Raw genomic sequence first — 19,686 nt, 5'->3', positions numbered from 1 at the left:
TCTGAGATAGTTGTTCTTTCCTTTTTTTTTTAATCTAAAGCAAAACGTGAATGTGAAGGTCACTCAGTTGTGTGGCCCATGGAATTCTCCAGGCCAGGATACTGGAGTGGGGAGCCTTTCCCTTCTCCAGGGGATCTTCCCAACCCAGGGATCGAACCCAGGTCTCCTGCATTGCAGGCGGATTCTTCACCAGCTGAGCCACGAGGGCAGCCCTAATTACAGTTGCCGATGCTGCTGCTAAGTCGCTTCAGTCGTGTCCGACTCTGTGCAACCCCATAGACGGCAGCCCACCAGGCTCCCGCGTCCCTGGGATTCTCCAGGCAAGAACACTGAAGTGGGTTGCCATTTCCTTCTCCAGTGCATGAAAGTGAAAAGGGAAAGTGAAGTTGCTCAGTTGTGTCCGACTCATGGACTGCAGCCTACCAGGCTCCTCCGTCCACTTGATTTTCCAGGCAAGAGTACTGGAGTGGGCTGCCATTGCCTTCTCCGTAATTACAGTTAATGTTTAGTAAATAATGAATAAATAGGATAAGCCACACACATCACTGCTTTGCACTCCTGTGTGAGTCTGTCATGAAATTAAAGCCCCAGCTTTTATTTTATTCCGCTGACTGGATAGAATTTACCCTTTCCTAAACGTTCTTGTACTCCTATCTTTGTTCATGAGCACAGTGGTCACATGCGTGCTGAGTTGCATCAGTCGAGTCCAACTCTTTGCGACCCCATGGACTGTAGCCCTCCAGGCTCCTCCCTCCATGGGATTCTCCAGGCAAGAATCCTGCAGTGGGTTGCCATTTCCTCCTCCAGGGGATCTTCCCAACCCAGGGATTGAACCTGCGTCTCTCATGTCTCCTGCACTGGCAGGTGAGCTCTTTACCACTAGTGACACCTGGGTGGCTCACCTACATCTATAAAGTCTTGAGAAATGGATGATTACTACTGGGTTTTGCTGCCTTTAGGCATCTGATTTTAACACCTCTCACCACTGGCCCGGTGTACATTCACCCACGTGCTTTTGTGTGATGATTCACACTTAAACTATATTAGCTTCATTTTTGGTGGCGTGGAGATATTCTTTCATCTGAGCGGCAATGGTAGTTGATTCTTTTCTAAGAACCTCTTAAAAAAAAAAACACCTGACCGCGTTGGGTTTTAGTTGGGGCACCAGGGATCTTTAGTTGCAGCGTGTGGCATCCAGTTCCCTGACCAGGGATCGAACCTGGGCCCCCTGCATTGGGAGCATAGTGTGTTAGCCACTGGACCAGCAGAGAAACTCCTCTCAGAACCTCCTTTGAAAGTTATGTGGTCCAAAGACTCATTTTATCTGAGATTGGATTTCCATAGCATTTGGCATCGTATGTCCCTGGCAATGGAACTTACTGCCGTGCTCTGAATGTATCCCTCCCAAATTCCCGTGTCGAAGTCTTAACCCCCGTTATGATGGTGTCTGGAGGTGGAGGGTCTTTGGGAAGTGCTGAGGTCATGAGGATGGAGCTGACATGAATGGGATGAGTGCACTTACGAAAGAGACCCCGAGAGCGCCCCTCACCGCTTGCAGCAGGTGAGGATGTAGAAGTGGGTTCCCAGTAGACACGGAGGCTCGTACTGCCGAGATTCTACAACTGTGCCAGGTAAACTTCGGTTCCTAAGCCTCCCAGTCTGTGGGATTTTGTTGTAGCAACCTGAACAGACTAGAACGGGGGACTGGCATTGAGAGGCGAGAAACCTCTATAACAAATACCGGACGTGGCTCTGTAACTGAGTTCATGACCAGGAAGAGGCTCAGTGAGTTTAGAGGCTCAGGTTAGCAAAAGCCTGCACTGCCGCAGGGAGTTCCGGTGAGGACTCGGAAAGAAAACAGGAAACCGGGGAGAGAGCCTCCGCCTCCGTCTTCTTAGAGAAACCTGGAGAGTGCAGGCCATATGAATGAGGTCGCAGTCGGAAGCAAAGTTTTGTTGTTGTTGTTAATTACTTTATTGGACTGCGTCTGATCTTAGTTGCGGCCCTTGGAAACTTTGCGTTGCATCACGTGAGATGTTTCTTTGCAGTCTACGGGCTCCCTAGTTGTGCTGTGACTGGTCCGGAGCACATGGTCTCAGCAGTCTCAGCGCCTACCTTAGCGAACAGGATCCTAATTCCCCTACCAAGGATTGAACCCACGTCCCTGGCATTGCAAGGCGGGCCCTTAACCACTGGCCTTCCAGCAGAGTCCCTGGAAACCCAGAAATCTTAAGCAGACGGCGGAGGAAAGGTCATCCTTGTCATGAGCTGACCAAGAAGAATTATGTGTGTGTCCTCCCGTGTTCTGTGGATGCTACAGCTCGCTGGTGCTCATGTTGTATGTTTGGGGGCAGTTTCCAAGCACAGCGTGGAAGGAGCAACCTGGTTTCTCTTGGCTACTTAGAGTGAGAGACAGGAAGAGGGAAGAGACTTCAAGATGGAATTGTTCCGCAAAACCTGGAGGAGGACTTAAAGGTTTGGAACGTTTTCAGCCTGGACGTCCTGGAAAGAAGGAGACTGCCTATTTAGGATGCAACAGGAAGGGTGTGGCTGTCTGACCGGGTAACCTTGTGATGACGGGGTCAGGCGAGTTCGGCCATCTAGACGGAAGCCAGGCCCTGTGGTCCCAGAGCACGGGAGAAGGCCTTTCAGACAGCATTGGTGGCTCTTAGCATCAGAGGTCTGAGAGTGCCAGGCCCTCGCCAACACAGGGCACAGCAGAGGAGGCGCTCCCATGAAGGCAGTGCCCTGCAGAGCCAGGGGGTGCAGCTGACCCCCATCCCACCCCACGACCCCAGCCCTGGGGAGACCCTACCAGGAGACCCACTTGTGTTCAGTCAGGTCCGACTCTTTTGTGACCCCCACCCCCATGGACTGTAGCCTGCCAGGCTCCTCTGTCCATGGGATTCTCCAGGCAGGAATACTGGAGTGAGTTGCCATGCCCTTCTCCAGTGGATCTTCCTAAACCAGGAATTGAACCCGGGTCTCCTGTGTTGCAGGCAGATGCTTTACCACCTCAGCCGCTAGGGAAACCCTGGGGGACCCAGGCACAGAGGCGAACACTTGTCACGGGCTCTCTGTTTGCTTGATCAGTCACCCAGCCGTGTCCGACTCCTGGTGACCCCATGGACTGCAGCACGCCAGGGCTCCCCGTCCATCACCGTCTCCTGGACTTTGCACTTGTTCATGTCCATTGCATTGGGGATGCCGTCCAACCATCTCATTCTCCGATGCCCTCTTCTCCTTCTGCTGTCAACCTTTCCCAGCATCAGGGACTTTTCCAATGAGTCGTCTGTTCACATCAGATGACCAAAATACTTGAGCTTCAGCAAAGTTCCTTTCAGTTAATATTCAGGGTTGATCTCCCTCAAGATTGATTTGATCTGCCATCATGGGTCCTTGGAGTTCATCTGTGGGCCCCTTTGCGTAGTGTCCCCCAAATGTCTGAATGTGTTCACTTCATGCCTTTTACGCTCCAGGTTTTATTCTGGGCTATTTTTCTTCAAAAGGAAGCATACAATCAGGAAATCCAAACGTAGTGTAATATTAGTCTTCAGCAAAGGATACGTAGAGAAGTAAATCCTTTTTTTAAAAACCAAGTCATGTGTTTTTTGGCCATCCATATATCTTTATTTTTTTGGAGAAGTGTCTGTTTAGGTCTTCCAAGCATTTTGGTTTTTTTTTTTTTCTTTTCTTTTATTGAGCTGTGTGAGCTGCTTGTACATTTTGGAAATTCCTCCTTTGTCAGTTACTTTGTTTGCAAATATTTTCTCCCATTCAGAGGGTTTTCTTTTCGTCTTGTTTATGGTTTCCCAGCACAGGGAGCTCAGCTCTGTGCTCTGTGATGACCTAAAGGGATGAGGTGGGGAGCTGGGAGGGAGGCTCAAGAGGGGAGGTTATATGTATACATATGGCTGACTCACCGGCTTTTGTACAGCAGACACTAACACAGCCATGCAAAGCAATTATACTCAAAACAAACAAACAAAAAAAGCATAGTAAATCAGCTGTATCTCAGTAAAAGAAAAAATTTTTTAAAAGTCATGTATCACCCCCACAGCTGAGCAGAAATGATTTTGAAATTAACCATACCACAGAGGGCTGGGGCTTCCCTGGTGGTTCAGCTGGTAAAGAATCTGCCATTTACAAGACACACAGGAGAGGAGGGTTTGATCCCTAAGTTGGGAAGATCCCCCTGGAGGAGTAAATGGCAAGCCACTGCAGTATTCCTGCCTGGAGAATCCCATGGACAGAGGAGCCTGGCAGGCTACCTACCGTCCATAGGGGTCAGAGAGAGTTGGACATGACTCAGCAGCTAAACAACAGCAACAGCAGAGGGATAGAGCTTTGGCATCTGTCTAAATTAGTACAAATCATTGAATCCATGTTTAAAGCTCACCCACTGTGTGTATGCTCTGAGATGATCTTTCGACATCCACGGATGCTCTCTGATACACAGCCAGGAGGGCGTCCATGCAGAATGGTGTCCCTTTCGGGAAGAAGAACCCCGTCTCCATCACTACGATGTCCTCAATCTCCCTGCACACAGTGTGAGTGTTTTTTTTCAGGGACAGCTCACGTTTAGCCTTTTGAAGGTGAAATAAGGACTGAATTTAAGATTGGTCATTATCTTGGAAAGACTGGGGAGGATAAATTTGAGGCTGTCTTTGAATTTCAACTACGCCAGCAGGCTCTGAATAAACAGCCAGATTCTCATTAAACGCCACAGTCAACTTTAGGCATAAATGAGACTTGTTGAGAATTTATTCTCCAAGGAGGCCAGGCTACATCATTTTCTAAACGCCTCTTTTCTGTGCAATGAAACATGAGAAGAGCTAGTCCTAACGTCTGTGGAATACGCACTTGGCCGTGGTTTATACAGTTGTAAAGGAAGTCACTAACTTTTTTTCTTACCGTGGTGTACTTTGAGCGTGTGTGTTTGTGCTCATTCACTCAGTCGTGTTCAACTGTGTGCGATCCCAAGGACTAGCCCACCAGGCTCCTCTGTCTGTGGGAAATACGCCAGCAAGAATCCTGGAGTGGGTTGCCATGCCCTCTTCCAGAGGATCTTCCCACCCAGGGATTGCACCCAAGTCTCCTGTGTCTCCTTACATGGCAACTGGATTCTTTACCACTGAGCTACCAGGGAAGCTCAGGGAAACAAAAGCCACATTAGCGGTTTAACATACATCTAATTCTTTCCTTTTTTTTTTGGCTGTATCGGGTCTTACTTATGGCACACGGGATCTTTGCTTTTGGCTACAACACGTAAGCTCTTTAGTTGAGACCTATGAACAGTAAGCCGCAGTATGTGGTGTCTAGTTCCCTGACCAGGGATGGATCCAGGGCTGCCTGTACTGGGAGCGCAAGGGTCTCAGCCACTGGACCAGCAGGGAGGTCCCGACACACGTGTTAATTCTTACAGTGCTGGACGAAGTGACGGGGAAGGAGCACTAGGTTCCTGCCTTCTGTAGCAGTGCTTTCAACCAAAGAGCATCCCCAGGACGTGGCTAAATATCCGCGGAGGGCTCAGACACCCCCGCTTGAGACCCCACCCTCGGCCCTAGACATATCGAGACTTATTAAGAAAAATTTCACGGGGACACCGGTGAGGTTAAGACAGTAGAGGAGCCTGTTTAGCCGTAGTGTTTCATATCTCATTAACCATCTCCCTCCTTAGAAAATCCTATTTACTTGCAGCAGTAAGAAAAGCTGCTTAGTTCCTGTCTGTCGAAAGCCAATTTCCCTACTAACCACAGTTTGATACACAAATCACTAGCCTGAATAAACTGTGACAGAACAAATACATTGATTTTGGGGGAAAATGATGGGTATTTTCCAGTTCACTGCACTCTTCAAACCCGCTCAGAGGATTCTTAACTGTTTCTATCTGTGACAAAGTAATTGGATAGCATTTTTCATCTCAATACCTCCAAAAGAGATCCAGGCATTAACTTGTGAACTTTACTTTATATCTTGTCATGAGGGATGGGGGAACCCACATAGTTCAGCTTCTAAAGGTAGCGGTGTTTTTTTTTTTTTTTTTTCTCTTTGTTTTTGCAAGCCACATGTCTGCATAGCATAGTGAAATGAGCTGTTATAGTGAAGTTAGGGGTTCGATCCCTGGGTCAGGAAGATCCCCTGGAAGAGGAAATGGCAACCCACTCCAGGATTCTTGCCTGGAGAATCCCACGGACCGAGGAGCCTGATGGGCTACAGTCCATGGGGTCGAAAAGAGTCAGACACCACCGAGCAGCGCACACACAGTGGAATAAGTGACTAGAGTTATAGAGTGTCTTTGGTTGTTTAAAGGCCCCTGTGGCGGTGGTTTAGTCGCTAAGTCGTGTCTGACTGTTACAACCCCATGGACAGTAAAAAATGTGTCTCCTGCATTGGCAGGTGGATTCTTTTTGTTTTTTTTAATTGGAGGCTAATTACAATATTGTGCTGGTTTTTGCCATACACTCACATGAATCAGCCACGGGTGTCCATGTTGGCAGGTGGATTCTTAACCACTGGACCACCAGGGAAAGTCTGTAATAATTTTTTCCCCCACCACTGTATCCAGTGTACTTTATTATTTTTTTCACAGCTTCGTATTTTTTTTTAATTAACTTTAATTGGAGGATAAGTGAAAGTGAAGTCACTCAGTAATTTCTGACTTCAGGCTCCTGCATACATGGGATTCTCCAGGCAAGAATACTGGAGTGGGTTGCCATTTCCTCCTCGAGGGGGTCTTCCTGACCAAGGGATCGAACCCAGGTCTCCCGCACTGTTAGGCAGATTCTTCACTAACTGAGCTAGGAGGGAAACCCAAATTAAAGGCCTCTAAGTCCTGTCATTTCCAAGACGTGTGCCAGACACAGATTGCTTCCGTCATTGCTTTAGTTCAGCCTTGCCTTTTGCTGGCAGCTTCGTTAAAGAGCCGCACTGCGCTTGCGGAGCACACCTAGGGTCTGTGATTGTTTTCTGTGTTGCTTTGTTTATGTATTCATGGCCACACTAGTTCTGCGCTGCTGTGCGCGGTCTTTCTCAAGTCGAGGTCAGCAAGGGCTACTCGAGTTGGAGTACTCAGGCTTCTGGCAGGGGCTTCTCGTTGCAGAGCACAAGCTCAGTGACTGTAGTCAGCAAGCCCAGGTGCCTTGTGGCCTGTGGCACCTTACTTTCCTGACCAGGAATCGAGCCCGTGTCCCCAGCACTGGCAGGTGGATTCTTAACCACTGGCCACCAGGGAAGTCCTGTAATAATTTTTTTCCCCCCAGCACTGTATCCATTGTACTTTATAATTTTTTTCACAGCTTTTTTTTTTTAATTAATTTTAATTGGAGAATAACTGAAAGTGAAGTTGCTCAGTCTTTTCTGACTCTTTGAGAGCCTATGGAGGATGAGTTTACAGTCTAGGGATGGTTTTTGCATACATCCACATGAATCAGTCAAAAGTATACATGTGTTCCCCCACCACACCACGTCCTGAATTCCCCTTCCATTTCCCTCACCACCCTGTCCTGCTGGGTGGTCCCAGAGCACCGGCTAGAAAGTGTTAAGTCACTCAGTTGTGTCCGACTTTCTTCGACCCCACAGACTGTAGCCCGCCAGGCTCCTGTGTCCATGCAGATTCTCCAGGCAAGAATACTGGAGTGGGTTGCCATTGCCGTCCTCCAGGGGATCTTCCCGACCCAGGGATCAAACCCATGTCTCTTGCATTGGCAGGCACATTCTTTACCACTGAGCCACCAGGGAAGCCACTGTAATTATGTTTTTTAAAAGGAGTGGAGAACTGATGAATTAGGGTGAAGGCAGTGACCAGAACTGTGTCCAGTCTTGTGCTGAAACCTGGTCAGGGCGACTACGGGGCTGACAAGGTTGGGCCTGAGCTTGCTTGATTTCCATCCTATCGGCCCCACTGATGGCTGTGATCTTCTGCAAACCACCAGAGAGGCTGCTCACCCCGGCTTGCACCTTTCTGGGAAGGGTGCGGGTAGCGGCAGGCGTGGCACCCTATCCATCATGCCCACACCGAAGCTGAGATGTTGGAGATGAATGCCTCAGTGAGGGCTGGTCTGCACTGACCCTCCTTAGAAGGCTGAGACCTCTCGTGCAGGGCTGTCATCATACCTCGGGTCCATGCTTTGCGCTCGACACCTTACACTTCTCCCTTTAGTTATTTCTCTGTGTTTCACTGGCGGATCGTTGCATTATGATATTGTGTTGGTCTCTGCCGTCCAATCCACACGCATCAGCCGTAGGTACACATGTGTCATCTCCCTCTTAAACCTCCCTCGCACCTTCCACCCCAATTTCTTCTTTTTTCCTTCTTTATTTTTATGGAAGTATAGTTGATTTGATCTGCCTCTTGAGAAATTTGTATGCAGGTCAGGAAGCAACAGTTAGAACTGGACATGGAACAACAGACTGGTTCCAAAGAGGAAAAGGAGTTCATCAAGGCTGTATATTGTCACCCTGTTTATTCAACTTATATGCAGAGTACATCATGAGAAACGCTGGGCTGGAAGAAGCACAAGCTGGAATCAAGATTGCCGGGAGAAATATCAATAACCTCAGATATGCAGATGACACCACCCTTATGGCAGAAAGTGAAGAGGAACTGAAAAGCCTCTTGATGAAAGTGAAAGTGGAGAGTGAAAAAGTTGGCTTAAAGCTCAACATTCAGAAAACTAAGATCATGGCATCTGGTCCCATCACTTCATGGGAAATAGATGAGGAAACAGTGTCAGACTTTATTTTTCTGGGCTTCAAAATCACTACAGATGGTGACTGCAGCCATGAAATTAAAAGACGCTTACTCCTTGGAAGGAAAGTTATGACCAACCTAGATAGCGTATTCAAAAGCAGAGACATTACTTTGCCAACAAAGGTCCGTCTAGTCAAGGCTATGGTTTTTCCTGTGGTCATGTATGGATGTGAGAGTTGGACTGTGAAGAAGGCTGAGCACCGAAGAATTGATGCTTTTGAACTGTGGTGTTGGAGAAGACTCTTGAGAGTCCCTTGGACTGCAAGGAGATCCAACCAGTCCATTCTGAAGGAGATCAGCCCTGGGATTTCTTTGGAAGGAATGATGCTGAAGCTGAAACTCCAGTACTTTGGCCACCTCATGTGAAGAGTTGACTCATTGGAAAAGACTCTGATTTTGGGAGGGATTGAGGGCAGGAGGAGAGGGGGACGACAGAGGATGAGATGGCTGGATGGCATCACTGACTTGATGGATGTGAGTCTCAGTGAACTCCGGGAGTTGGTGATGCATGGGGAGGCCTGGTGTGCTGTGATTCATGGGGTCGCAAAGAGTCGGACACGACTGAGTGACTGATCTGATCTGATCTGATTATGGTTTATCATAGGATTTTTTTTTAATTGGAGTACACTTGCTTTACAATGTTGTGTTGCTCTCTGCTCTGCAATGAAATACATCAGCCATATATATACATCCATCTATCCCCTCACATCGCATCCGTCTTGAACCTCCCCCCGCCCTATCCCACCCCTCTAGGTCATCGCAGAGCACCGAGCTGAGCTCCCTGTGCTAATACAGCAGCTTCCCACTAGCTGTCTATTGTAGACATGGTCGTATGTATATGTGGCAGTGCTCGAGTCGGTGATGCCATCCAACCATCTCGTCCTCTGTCGTCCCCTCCTCCTCCTCCCACCCTCAGTATTTCCCAGCATCGGGGTCTTTTCCGGTGAGTTGGTTGTTCCCTCCAGGTCATTATGCTGGTGACCGGGCCTCTCATAATTTGCCCTTTAGAATAAATCAGCTTGTGAGAGCTGACCTCACAAATCACAGGTACAGCGTCGTTTCTTTGGGGGAAGTACCCTTCTGACTTCTGAGTAACTCTTAATGGATATTGTGTATGCTCAGTTGCTGAGTTGTATCTGACTCTGCAACCTCATAGACTGTACCCCACCAGGCTCCTCTGTCCATGGGATTCTCCAGGCAGGAATACTGAAGCAGATTGTGATTTCCTTCTCCAGGGGATCTTCCTGACCCAGGGACTGAACCCACGTCTCTTATGTTCTCTGCCCTGGTAAGCGGGTTCTTTACCATTGGTGCCACCTGGGAATCCCTGATGCAAATTGCACGACTCATTTTTAAGGCTCATAACCCATCTCTGAATAATTCCTGCTGGGAAAAGAAACCTGATGAAACCTTTCACAGCAAACAGCCATGGAGTCTTGACTTATCAACTGAAGCTTTGGAGCTTAAGTAGTCAGTATCTAACGCTGTATCTTTCCTGATAGAATACAGCGATTTGCAAACCGCATTGCACAATAAAAACTTGTGCATTTCAGGAAAGCTCCCCAGAACCCGGCTTTTTCTGTGGGAGAAGACGGTAATATTTGCAACGTCAGTCTTTTTTGACTTTTTAAATGGAAGGTAAAGTATGATTGGTGCGTCTAGCTGGCAGTGTCTCATTACATATCCAGGGCATGTCCCTGGCATGTAACATGTTTTCTTCCTTTGGTGACAGCCTGGTGACATTAATGCAAACATCCCTCAGCAGTGAGCTAATCACTACCATGACAACCAGAGGGGTTTGTTCCTCTGGAAGATTGAAACGTCCAAATGATTCTCACAGTGTGGCATAGAACATCGTAAATAACTGACTTGCAGCCTGTACGCACACAGGAATTTAGACACACCTGGACTTTAATCCATCTAGTCAACAAAGGTCCGTCTAGGCAAGACTATTGTTTTTCCAGTGGTCATCTATGGATGTGAGAGTTGGACTATAAAGAAAGCTGAGCACAGAAGAATTGATGCTTTTGAACTGCGGTGTTGGAGAAGACTCTTGAGAGTCCCTTGGACTGCAAGGAGATCCAACCAGTCCATCCTAAAGGAGATCAGTCCTCGGTGTTCATTGGAAGGACTGATGCTAAAGCTGAAACACCAATACTTTGGCCTCGTGATGCGAAGAGCTGACTCACTGAACAGACCCTGATGCTGGGAAAGATTGAGGGCAGGAAGAGAAGGGGACGACAGAGGATGAGATGGTTGGGTGGCATCAACCACTCGATGGACGTGAGTTTGAGTAAACTCTGGCAGTTCGAGATGGACAGGGAGGCCTGACGTGCTGCGGTTCATGGGGTCGAAAAGAGTTGGACACAACTGAGCAACTCAATTGAACTGGACTTTAATTGTGCAGTGACGCGACCATCTACCATTAAAGTGCCAGTGTTTCTCAGGTGAAGTCGATGGAATCAGAGGACCATGAATTGTGCCGATGTCTTTAATGTCTTTTCCAACATGAAAAATTTTATCTTCTGTTTAAGTATGTGCTGGTGGCTCACTTGATAAAGAATTCTGCCTGCAACGCACGAGACCCAGGTTCAGTCCCTGGGTTGGGAAGATCCCCTGGAGAAGGGAATGGCAACCCACTCCAGTATTCTTGCCTGGAGAATCCCTTGGACAGAGGAGCTTGGGAAGACCCCAGTCCATGAGGTCGCAAAGAGTTTGGCATGACCGAGCTACTAATGCTTTCGGTTTCACTGTGTCCATGAAATACATGGACCATGTTTCATTTTTATAGTAGATTTTGGAGAAGGAAATGGCAATTTGCCTGGAAAATGCTATGGACGGAGGAACCTGGTAAGCTACAGTCCATGGGGTCTCAAAGAGTCGGACACGGCTGAGCGACTTCACTTTCGCTTCACTTTGTGTTTAAACAATTGTGACTTCCTAGTAGGTGACGTGTGAAATAGATGGTAGGGCGTGTTGCTGTCTCATTTCAAGAGCTGTGTCTTTATTTTGTCCACTAGGTCCTGCTGGCCAGCAGCTTCCTGCCCATCTATGCAGGACTGAAGCCAGTGGAATACAAAGGGCAGGTAAGCGTCCTAGAGCCGACGCGGGATCCGTGGTTCCTGTAGTCATCCGTTTCCTTTAGGAACATCCATGATTGTTGACATTATTCTGGCGGCTCCAACTCTGTTCCTATGACTTTGGTCTCATGGGTCTGTGTCTGTTTAACAAAAGGAAAGGAGTCCAGTGCAGGGGCCCTGGTAACCTGGAACTGAGACTTCGTGGTTGAGAATGATTGACGAGGGCCCTCCTTTTTTCATTTGGTTAAAAAAACTTTGCCCTTATTTTTAATATCCAAAGAAGCAACAATAAAGTTTTTAAAAATGTACTCAAGTATAGCTGCTTTGCACTGCTGTGTGTGCCTGTCAGTCATGTCCGACTCTGTGACCCGCCAGCCTCTTCTGTTCGTGGGACTCTCCAGGCAAGAACACTGGAGTGGGTTGCCCTTTCCTTCTCCAGGGGATCTTCCCCACCGGGGGATTGAACCCCTGTCTCTTGCATGTCTTGCATTGGCAGGCAGATTCTTTACCCCTGAGTGATCGGGGAAGCCCTGTTGTTAGTTCTGCCGTCCAGCAAAGTGAATCACCCGTGTGTTTCCATATATTCCCTCTTTTTTGAATTTCCTTCCCACCTAGGTCACCACAGAGCGCCGAGTCGAGTTCCCTGCGCTCTGCAGGAGTTTCTTGTCACTTGTCTATGTTAGACACAGTGTCAGTAGTGGAGATATGTCCACCGCAGGCTCTCAGGTCATCCCTCCCCGCCGCCCCTCCTCTTGGTCTGCATACATGTGTTCTCTCAGTCAGTCTCTCTCTGCTTTGCCAGGTAAGTTCATCCGTACCATTTTTCTAGATGGCACGTGTAAGTGATCTTATATGATATTTGCTTTTCTCTTCTTGACTTATTTCACTCTGTATGATGGTCTCTAGGTCCGTCCATGTCCTGCCAATGGCACCGTTTCGTTCCTTTTCATGGCAGAGTAACGTTCCACTGTCTGTGTGGACCACATCTTCTTTATCCGTTCTTCTGTCAGTGGACATTTAGGTTGCGTCCACGTCCTGGCTCTTGTAAACAGGAGCGTGGCGGTGCATGCGTCTTTGTGAATTATGGTTTTGTTGGGGTGTATGCCTAGGAGTGCGGTTACTGGATCATGTGGTGCTTCTATTTTTAGTTCTGTGAAGACCCTCCATACTGTTCTCCATAGTGGCTGCATCAATTTACATGCTCAACAACAGCATAGGAGGGTTCCCTTTTCTCCACACCCTCTCCAGCGTTTATTGTTTGCAGATTTTTTTTTTTTCATATTGAGCTGCATGAGCTGTTTGTGTATTTTAGAGATTAATGCCTTGTCAGCTGCTTCATTTGCAAATATTTTCTCCCATTTTAAGGATTGTCTTTTTGTCTTATTTATGAATTCGTTTGCTGCGCAAAAGCTTTTGAGTGTAACTGGACCCTCTTAGTTTATTTTTGTTTTGATTTTTTATCTTCTAGGAGGTGGGTCAGAAAGATCTTACTGCAATTTATGTCAAATCGTGTTCTGCCTGTGTTTTCCTCTAAGAGTTTTATAGTGTCCAGCCTTAAATGTACGTCTTTGATCCATTTAGACTTTATTTTTGTGTTTGATGTTAGAAAGTGTTCTAATTTTATTCTTTTACATGTAGCTGTCCAGGTACCACTGATTGAAGAGACTGTCTTTTCTCCATTGTATGTTCTTGCCTCCTTTGTCATAGATTCAGTTCAGTTCAGTTCAGTCGCTCAGTCGCTCTTTGTGACCCCATGAATTGCAGCATGCCAGGCCTCCCTGTCCATCACCAACTCCCGGAGTTCACTCAAACTCATGTCCGTCGAATCGGTGATGTCATCCAACCATCTCGTCCTCTGTCATCGTCCCCTTCTCCTCCTGCCCTCAATTTTCCCCAGCATCAGGGTCTTTTCAAATAAGTCAGCTCTTTGCATCAGGTGCCAAAGGATTGGAGTTTCAGCTTTAACACCAGTCCTTCCAATGAATATTCAGGACTGATTTCCTTTAGGATGGACTGGTTTGCTCTCCTTGCAGTCCAAGGGACTCTCAAGAGTGTTCTCCAACACCACAGCTCAAAAGCACTAATTCTTCGGTGCTCAGCTTTCTTTATAGTCCAACTCTCACATCCATACATGACTACTGGAAAAACCCTAGGCTTGACTAGATGGACCTTTGTCCGCAAAGTAATGTCTCTGCTTTTTAATGTGCTATCTAGGTTGGTCATAACTTTCCTTCCAAGGAGTAAACATCTTTTAATTTCATGGCTGACAGTCACCATCTGCATTGATTTTGGAGCCCTCCAAAATAAAGTCAGCCACTGTTTCCACTGTTTCCCCATCATTTGTCATAGATTAAGTGACCATAGATGTGTGGGTTTATCTCTGGCTTTCTGTCCTGTTCCATTGATCTGTTTTTGTGCCAATATCATGCTTTCTTGATTACTGTAGCTTTGGAGTATGAAGTTGGGGAACCTGATTCCTCCAGCTCTGTTTTTCTTTCTCCAGATTGCTTTAGCTATTCAGAGTCTTTTCTTTTTTCCATCTCACCCTTTCCTCCCTTCTCCCCATGTCCATAAGTAAATTCTCTATGTCTGTTTCTCCACTGTTACTCTGTAAATAAATTATTCAGTACCATTTTTCTAGATTCCATATATATGTGTTAGAACATGGTATTTACCTTTCTCTTTCTGACTCACTTCACTCTTGTCCATCAAAAGATGAATGGATAAAGAAGTTGTGGTACATATACACAATGGAATATTACTCAGCCATGAAAAGGAACGCATTTGAGTCACTTCTAATGAGGTGGATGAACGCAGAACCTATTTGGAGTCTTTTGTGTTTCCATACAAACTGTAAAAATTTTTGTTCTAATTCTTGGGGAAACAAAATGCCATTGGTGTTTTGACAGGGATTGCTCTGCATCTGTGGCTTGCTCTGGGTAGTATACTCACTTTCACAATGTTGATTCTTCCTTTGACAGGTGGCCCTGCATCTGTGGCTTGCTCTGGGTAGTACAGTCACTTGCACAGTGTTAATTCTCCCACTCCTGGAACATGGCATGCCTCTTCATCTGTTTGTATCATCTGTGATTTCTCCCTTCAATGTCTTCAGTTTTCTGAGTCCAGGTCTTTCGTCGCCTTAGGTAGATTTTCCTAGATATTGTTTTTGTTGTGATGGTAAATGGGATTGTCTCCTCAATTCCTCTTTCTAATATTTGGTTGTTAGCGTGTAGGAATGCAAGAGGCTTCTGTGTATTGATTTTGTATCCTGCAGCTTTACCACATTCATTGATGAGTTCTAGTAGTTTTCTGGTGGCATCTGTAGGTTTTTCTATGTTATCCATCATGTCATCTCCAAACAGTGACATGACACTTACTTCTTTTCCAACCCGGATTCCTTTTATTTCTTTTTTTCTCTGATTGCTCTGACTAGGACTTCCAAAACTATGTTGAATTAATAGTGGTGACAGTGGGCACCCTTAGCTTGTTCCTAATCTCAAGGGAAATGCTTTCCGCTTTTCAGCATTGAGAATGGTGTTTGCTGTGGGTTTCTTGCATGTGGCCTTTATTATGTTGAGATCGGTCTCCTCTGTGCCCACTTTCTGGAGCATTTTTGCCATAAACTGGTGTTGAATTTTGTCAGAAGCTTTTTCTGCATCCATTGAGATGATCATATGTGTATGTTGAAGAATCCTTGCATCCCTGGGAAACATCCCACTTGATCCTGGTGTTTGATCTTTTTGCTTGGATTTGGATTGCTATTAATGGTATTTTTGTTGAGGACCTTTGCATCTATGTTCATCAGTGATGTTGGCCTGTAATTGTCTTTTTTTGTGTGGTATCTTTGGTTTTGGTATCATGGTGATGGCCTCATGAAACAAGTTTGGGGGTATTCCTTCCTCTGCAATTTTTTGGAAAGGTTTGAAAAGGATACATATTAGTTCTACTGTAAAAATTCTTCATTTAATTCGCTCGTGAAGCCATCTGGTCCTGGACTTTCATTTTATTGGAAGATTTTTCAATCACAGTTTCCATTTCACTCCTTTGGATTGGTCTGTTCATATCCCCTGAATATGTCTTCTTGATTCAGTCTTGAAAGGCTGTACTTTTCTAAGAATTTGTCCGTTTCTTCCAGGTTGTCCATTTTATCGGCATATGGTTGCTTGTAGGAGAATCCCAGGGACGGCAGAGCCTGCTGGGCTGCCGTCTGTGGGGTCGCACAGAGTTGGACACGACTGAAGTGACTTAGCAGCAGCAGCAGCAGCAAGCAGTCTCTTATGATCCTTTGTATTTCTGCATTGTCTGTTGTAGCTACTCTTTTCCATTTCTAACTTTATGGATTCGGGTCCTGTGCCTTTTTTTTCTTGGAAAGTCTGGCCACAGGTTTATCAATTTTGTTTATCTTCTCAATGAGCCAGCTTTTAGTTTTATTGACCTTTGCTATTGTTTTCCTCATTTCCATTTTATGTATTTTTATTTATTTAATCTTTATGATTCCTTGCCTTCTACCAATTTTGATTTTCGTTGTTGTTTTTGTTTTTCCTTCTGTAGTTGCTTTAGGTGTAAGGTTGGGTTGTTCTCTATTTTTCCTGTTTCTTGAGGTCGGATAGTACTGCTACAGACTTGCTTCTAGGACGGGTCTTGCTGCATCCCATAGGTTTTGGATCGTCTTGTTTTCGTTCTCACTTGTTTCCAGATACTTTTTGATTTCCTCTTTGGTTTCTTCATTGACCCCTTGGTTATTTATTTCATAGCATATTCTTTAGCCTCCCTGTGTTTGTGTTTTTTACAGTTTTTCCGCTATAATTAATTTCTGATCTCACGCCATTGGTATCAGAGCAGATGCTTGATACGATTTTAATTTCAGATCACATCTTGAGTCACAAATCAAGCCTCAGCAAAAGACTTCTTTAGACTTACAAGACGTCCTCTTGGAGAAGGAAATGGCAACCCACTCCAGTATTCTTGCCTGAAGAATCCCACAGACAGAGGAGCCCGGTGGGCTACAGTCTGTGAGGTTGCAAAGAGTCGGACACGACTGAGTGACTACCAGTTTCAGTTTTCACAGAGAAAATATCTCTACCTAAAATATCTGATTTGCACAGTTGGTATATTATAAGCTGCCTTTTTTTGTAACGCTTCCCCATTGATGAACCAGAGACTATTATAATCAGGATAATTCTTCATAATAAAGTGTTTATTAGATCTTAAAAGAAAAAAAAAAGTACTCTTGACGGCCCCTTCTATGAACAGTTAGAAGCAAAGTGTGCTGGCAGGCTGGGGAAACCAATCAGGATGTCCCTCACCTGGCCCCCACGTGAGGCTGGAGCCCTTCATGCCATCCCACCCCCAGGGGTACCCCTGCCGGCAGCCAGCTGCTCTTCTCTTCGGTCCTCCTTGGAAATGTATCTGTGAAGGAGAGGCTGAAACAGCCATCACTGACGGAGAGCCACAGGAGGTGTTTTAGAGAGACGTAGTAAACTGTGGTGCTGGAGGAGACTCTTGAGAGTCTCTTCGACTGCAAGGAGATCCAACCAGTCCATCCTAAAGGAGATCAGTCCTGGGTGTTCATTGGAAGGACTGATGCTGAAGCTGAAACTCCAATACTCTGGCCACCTGATGAGAAGAACTGACTCATTTGAAAAGACCCTGATGCTGGGAAAGATTGAAAGCTGGAGGAGAAGGGGACAACAGAGGATGAGATGGTTGGATGGCATCACCGACTCGATGGACATGGGTTTGAGTAAGCTCCGGGAGTTGGTGATGGACAGCGAGGCCTGGCGTGCTGCAGTCCATGGGGTTGCAGAGTTGGACACAACTGAGCGACTGAACTGAGTGAACTACCGCCTGCTATCTGCTGTCCACACTGCCCGAAGTCTTCTTTCTGCGTCCTGCAAAACATGTCTGTGCTATAAAATTTCACCATCCTGTGTGATCCTGCTCTTCCATAGCCTACACACCAGCGCACACACTGATAAGCAGACACAGTATCTCCTGAATGCGCACCAGAGATGAGCGTTCTATGGTCACACACAGGGCTGTTTATTTGTCTGTGTGCTCAGTCACTCAGTCATGTCTGGCTCTGCGACCCCACGGACCGTAGCCCGCCAGGCGCCTCTGTCCATGGGGTTCTCCAGGCAAGAACACTGGAGTGGGGTGCCGTGCCCTCCTCCAGGGGATCTTCGTGACCCAGGACTCACACCTGCGGCTCTCAAAGTCTCCTGCGTTGGCAGGCAGGCTCTTTACCACTAGCGCCACCATTTAGTTAAATGTTATTTGGCTGCTCTGTGTCTTAGTTGGAGCATGAAGGATCTTTTGATTACAGCATGAGACCTCTTAGCAGGGCGTTGTGGGGTCTAGTTCCCGACCAGGGACTGAAACCATGATGGCCCCTGCATTAAGAGTTGGGAGTCTCAGCCACTGGACCACAGGGAATTCCCAGACACACAAGCTATGTAACACACACTGCAGATATATATTCTGTAATCCCATACACTGTGTAACACCTACTCAAAATCAGGCACATCCTCATGGATGATTAATGCTGTTTATTTTATAGACATGTGATATGTATGTATTCATTTATAAATGTGTACATGAAAAGCATTTAATAGCTGTCATTGGTTCATTCATTTTGAAGACCCTGCAAAAGGCCTGTGCTCAGTGGGTGGATGGTCTCAAAACCAGGGGACTGATTTTTACACATCTCTTGGCTAATGTGTTTGGGGATCTGTCTGTGTTTGGACCTTGTGAGCCCTCATGATTTTCTTCCTCCGACTTTTCCTGGCCATCCCAGCCCTTTTCCGTGCTTCTCATAGTATTCCTGGCCAAACCAGTGTGCCCTGGCATAATTGTCTAAAAGGGGCAGATGAGAAGCGTGAGGCTGAGTCACTGGATAACATCATGGAGAGGCAGAGACGGAGAACCTTACAGTGGTCTGCCTTGTCCAGGTTGAGCTCTCTTTATTAGCCACAGGCACAGGCATTACTTGGAGGGATGGGCCTCCGTGCTGTTGGCTGAAACCCTCTCCGTGACCACTCAGAAACATCATATACACTGATTTTTTTTTCTGTAAAGCAGCATAAACAAAAGCTCGCAGAAAGCCATTTTAAATATTCATTTGTCTGTTCTCTGTCTTGGTTGTGTCACATGGGATCGCTTAATTGAGGCACGTGGGGTCTAGTGCCCTGACCAGGGATTGAACGAGCGCCCCCTGCATTGGGAGCAGGGAGTCTGAGCCACTAGAGCACTTGGGAATCTCAAAGCTGGTTTTTTTCCCACCCCTATTCTGGATACTGCCGCTCAGAGGTAGCAGATACTCAGTTACCAAGGAGCACGATTTTTTGTTGTCATTTAAAAACGTGAAAAGTACCCCACTTGACATAACAATTTTAAAGTAGGCTAAGTAGCATTTTTCCGTTAGAGCAGTAAAAATCAACACTTATTTTTACCTATAAATGTTGAACACAGATGCTAGCCAAATCAACTTTACATTACAGTTATGAACTTTAATTTGATGATCTGAAATGTGATGATTTCACTTCAAGTTATTGCTTGATAATATATAATCATGACAGAAATGGCTAAATGGCAGGGAAAAAAAAATATATATGCAAAGCACTCAGGTGTCTTACGAGATTATATATGATCATGAAAAGGGGATTTGGAATCCGGGAGTCATCAGCATTGCTGATGCGATGGGTAAATTAAGAGGTGCTGACGGAGAAGGTGGATGGAGCTACGGGAAGGAAGGAAGGAAAGGGAGGATGGAACGAAGGTTAGAGAACGGAGACCCAGAAGGCTAGTATTGAGTTGGCCAGAAGGTCCACTTGGGTTTTCTGTAATATGGGGAAA

General features: G+C 46.3%; 1 protein-coding gene across 45 annotated transcripts in view; it reads left to right on the top strand.

Moving 5' to 3' along the window:
- Positions 1-19,686, top strand: part of PNPLA4 (patatin like domain 4, phospholipase and triacylglycerol lipase) — a 93,067-nt gene that overhangs the window by 14,030 nt on the left and 59,351 nt on the right. For 35 of the 45 annotated variants that reach the window (XR_015158984.1, XM_086387869.1, XM_086387835.1 and 32 more), the window contains one exon: positions 11,773-11,838. The exons of the other annotated variants lie outside the window; for them this stretch is intronic. Coding sequence is in view for 34 of the 35 variants with exons in the window: in XM_086387869.1 (XP_086243995.1) it covers positions 11,773-11,838 (66 nt within the window). In the remaining variant the exon portion in view is untranslated. The remainder of the gene's footprint in view (positions 1-11,772; positions 11,839-19,686) is intronic. 45 annotated transcript variants of the gene reach the window in all.

Source organism: Bos grunniens, chromosome X (genome assembly GCF_055505025.1).
Source record: "Bos grunniens cultivar Pamir isolate PY7600 chromosome X, Bosgru_T2T1.0, whole genome shotgun sequence".
Classification (NCBI taxonomy): domain Eukaryota; kingdom Metazoa; phylum Chordata; class Mammalia; order Artiodactyla; family Bovidae; genus Bos; species Bos grunniens.
The sequence above is the reverse complement of the archived record's forward strand: the minus strand, read 5'-3'. Positions and strand labels throughout refer to the sequence as shown.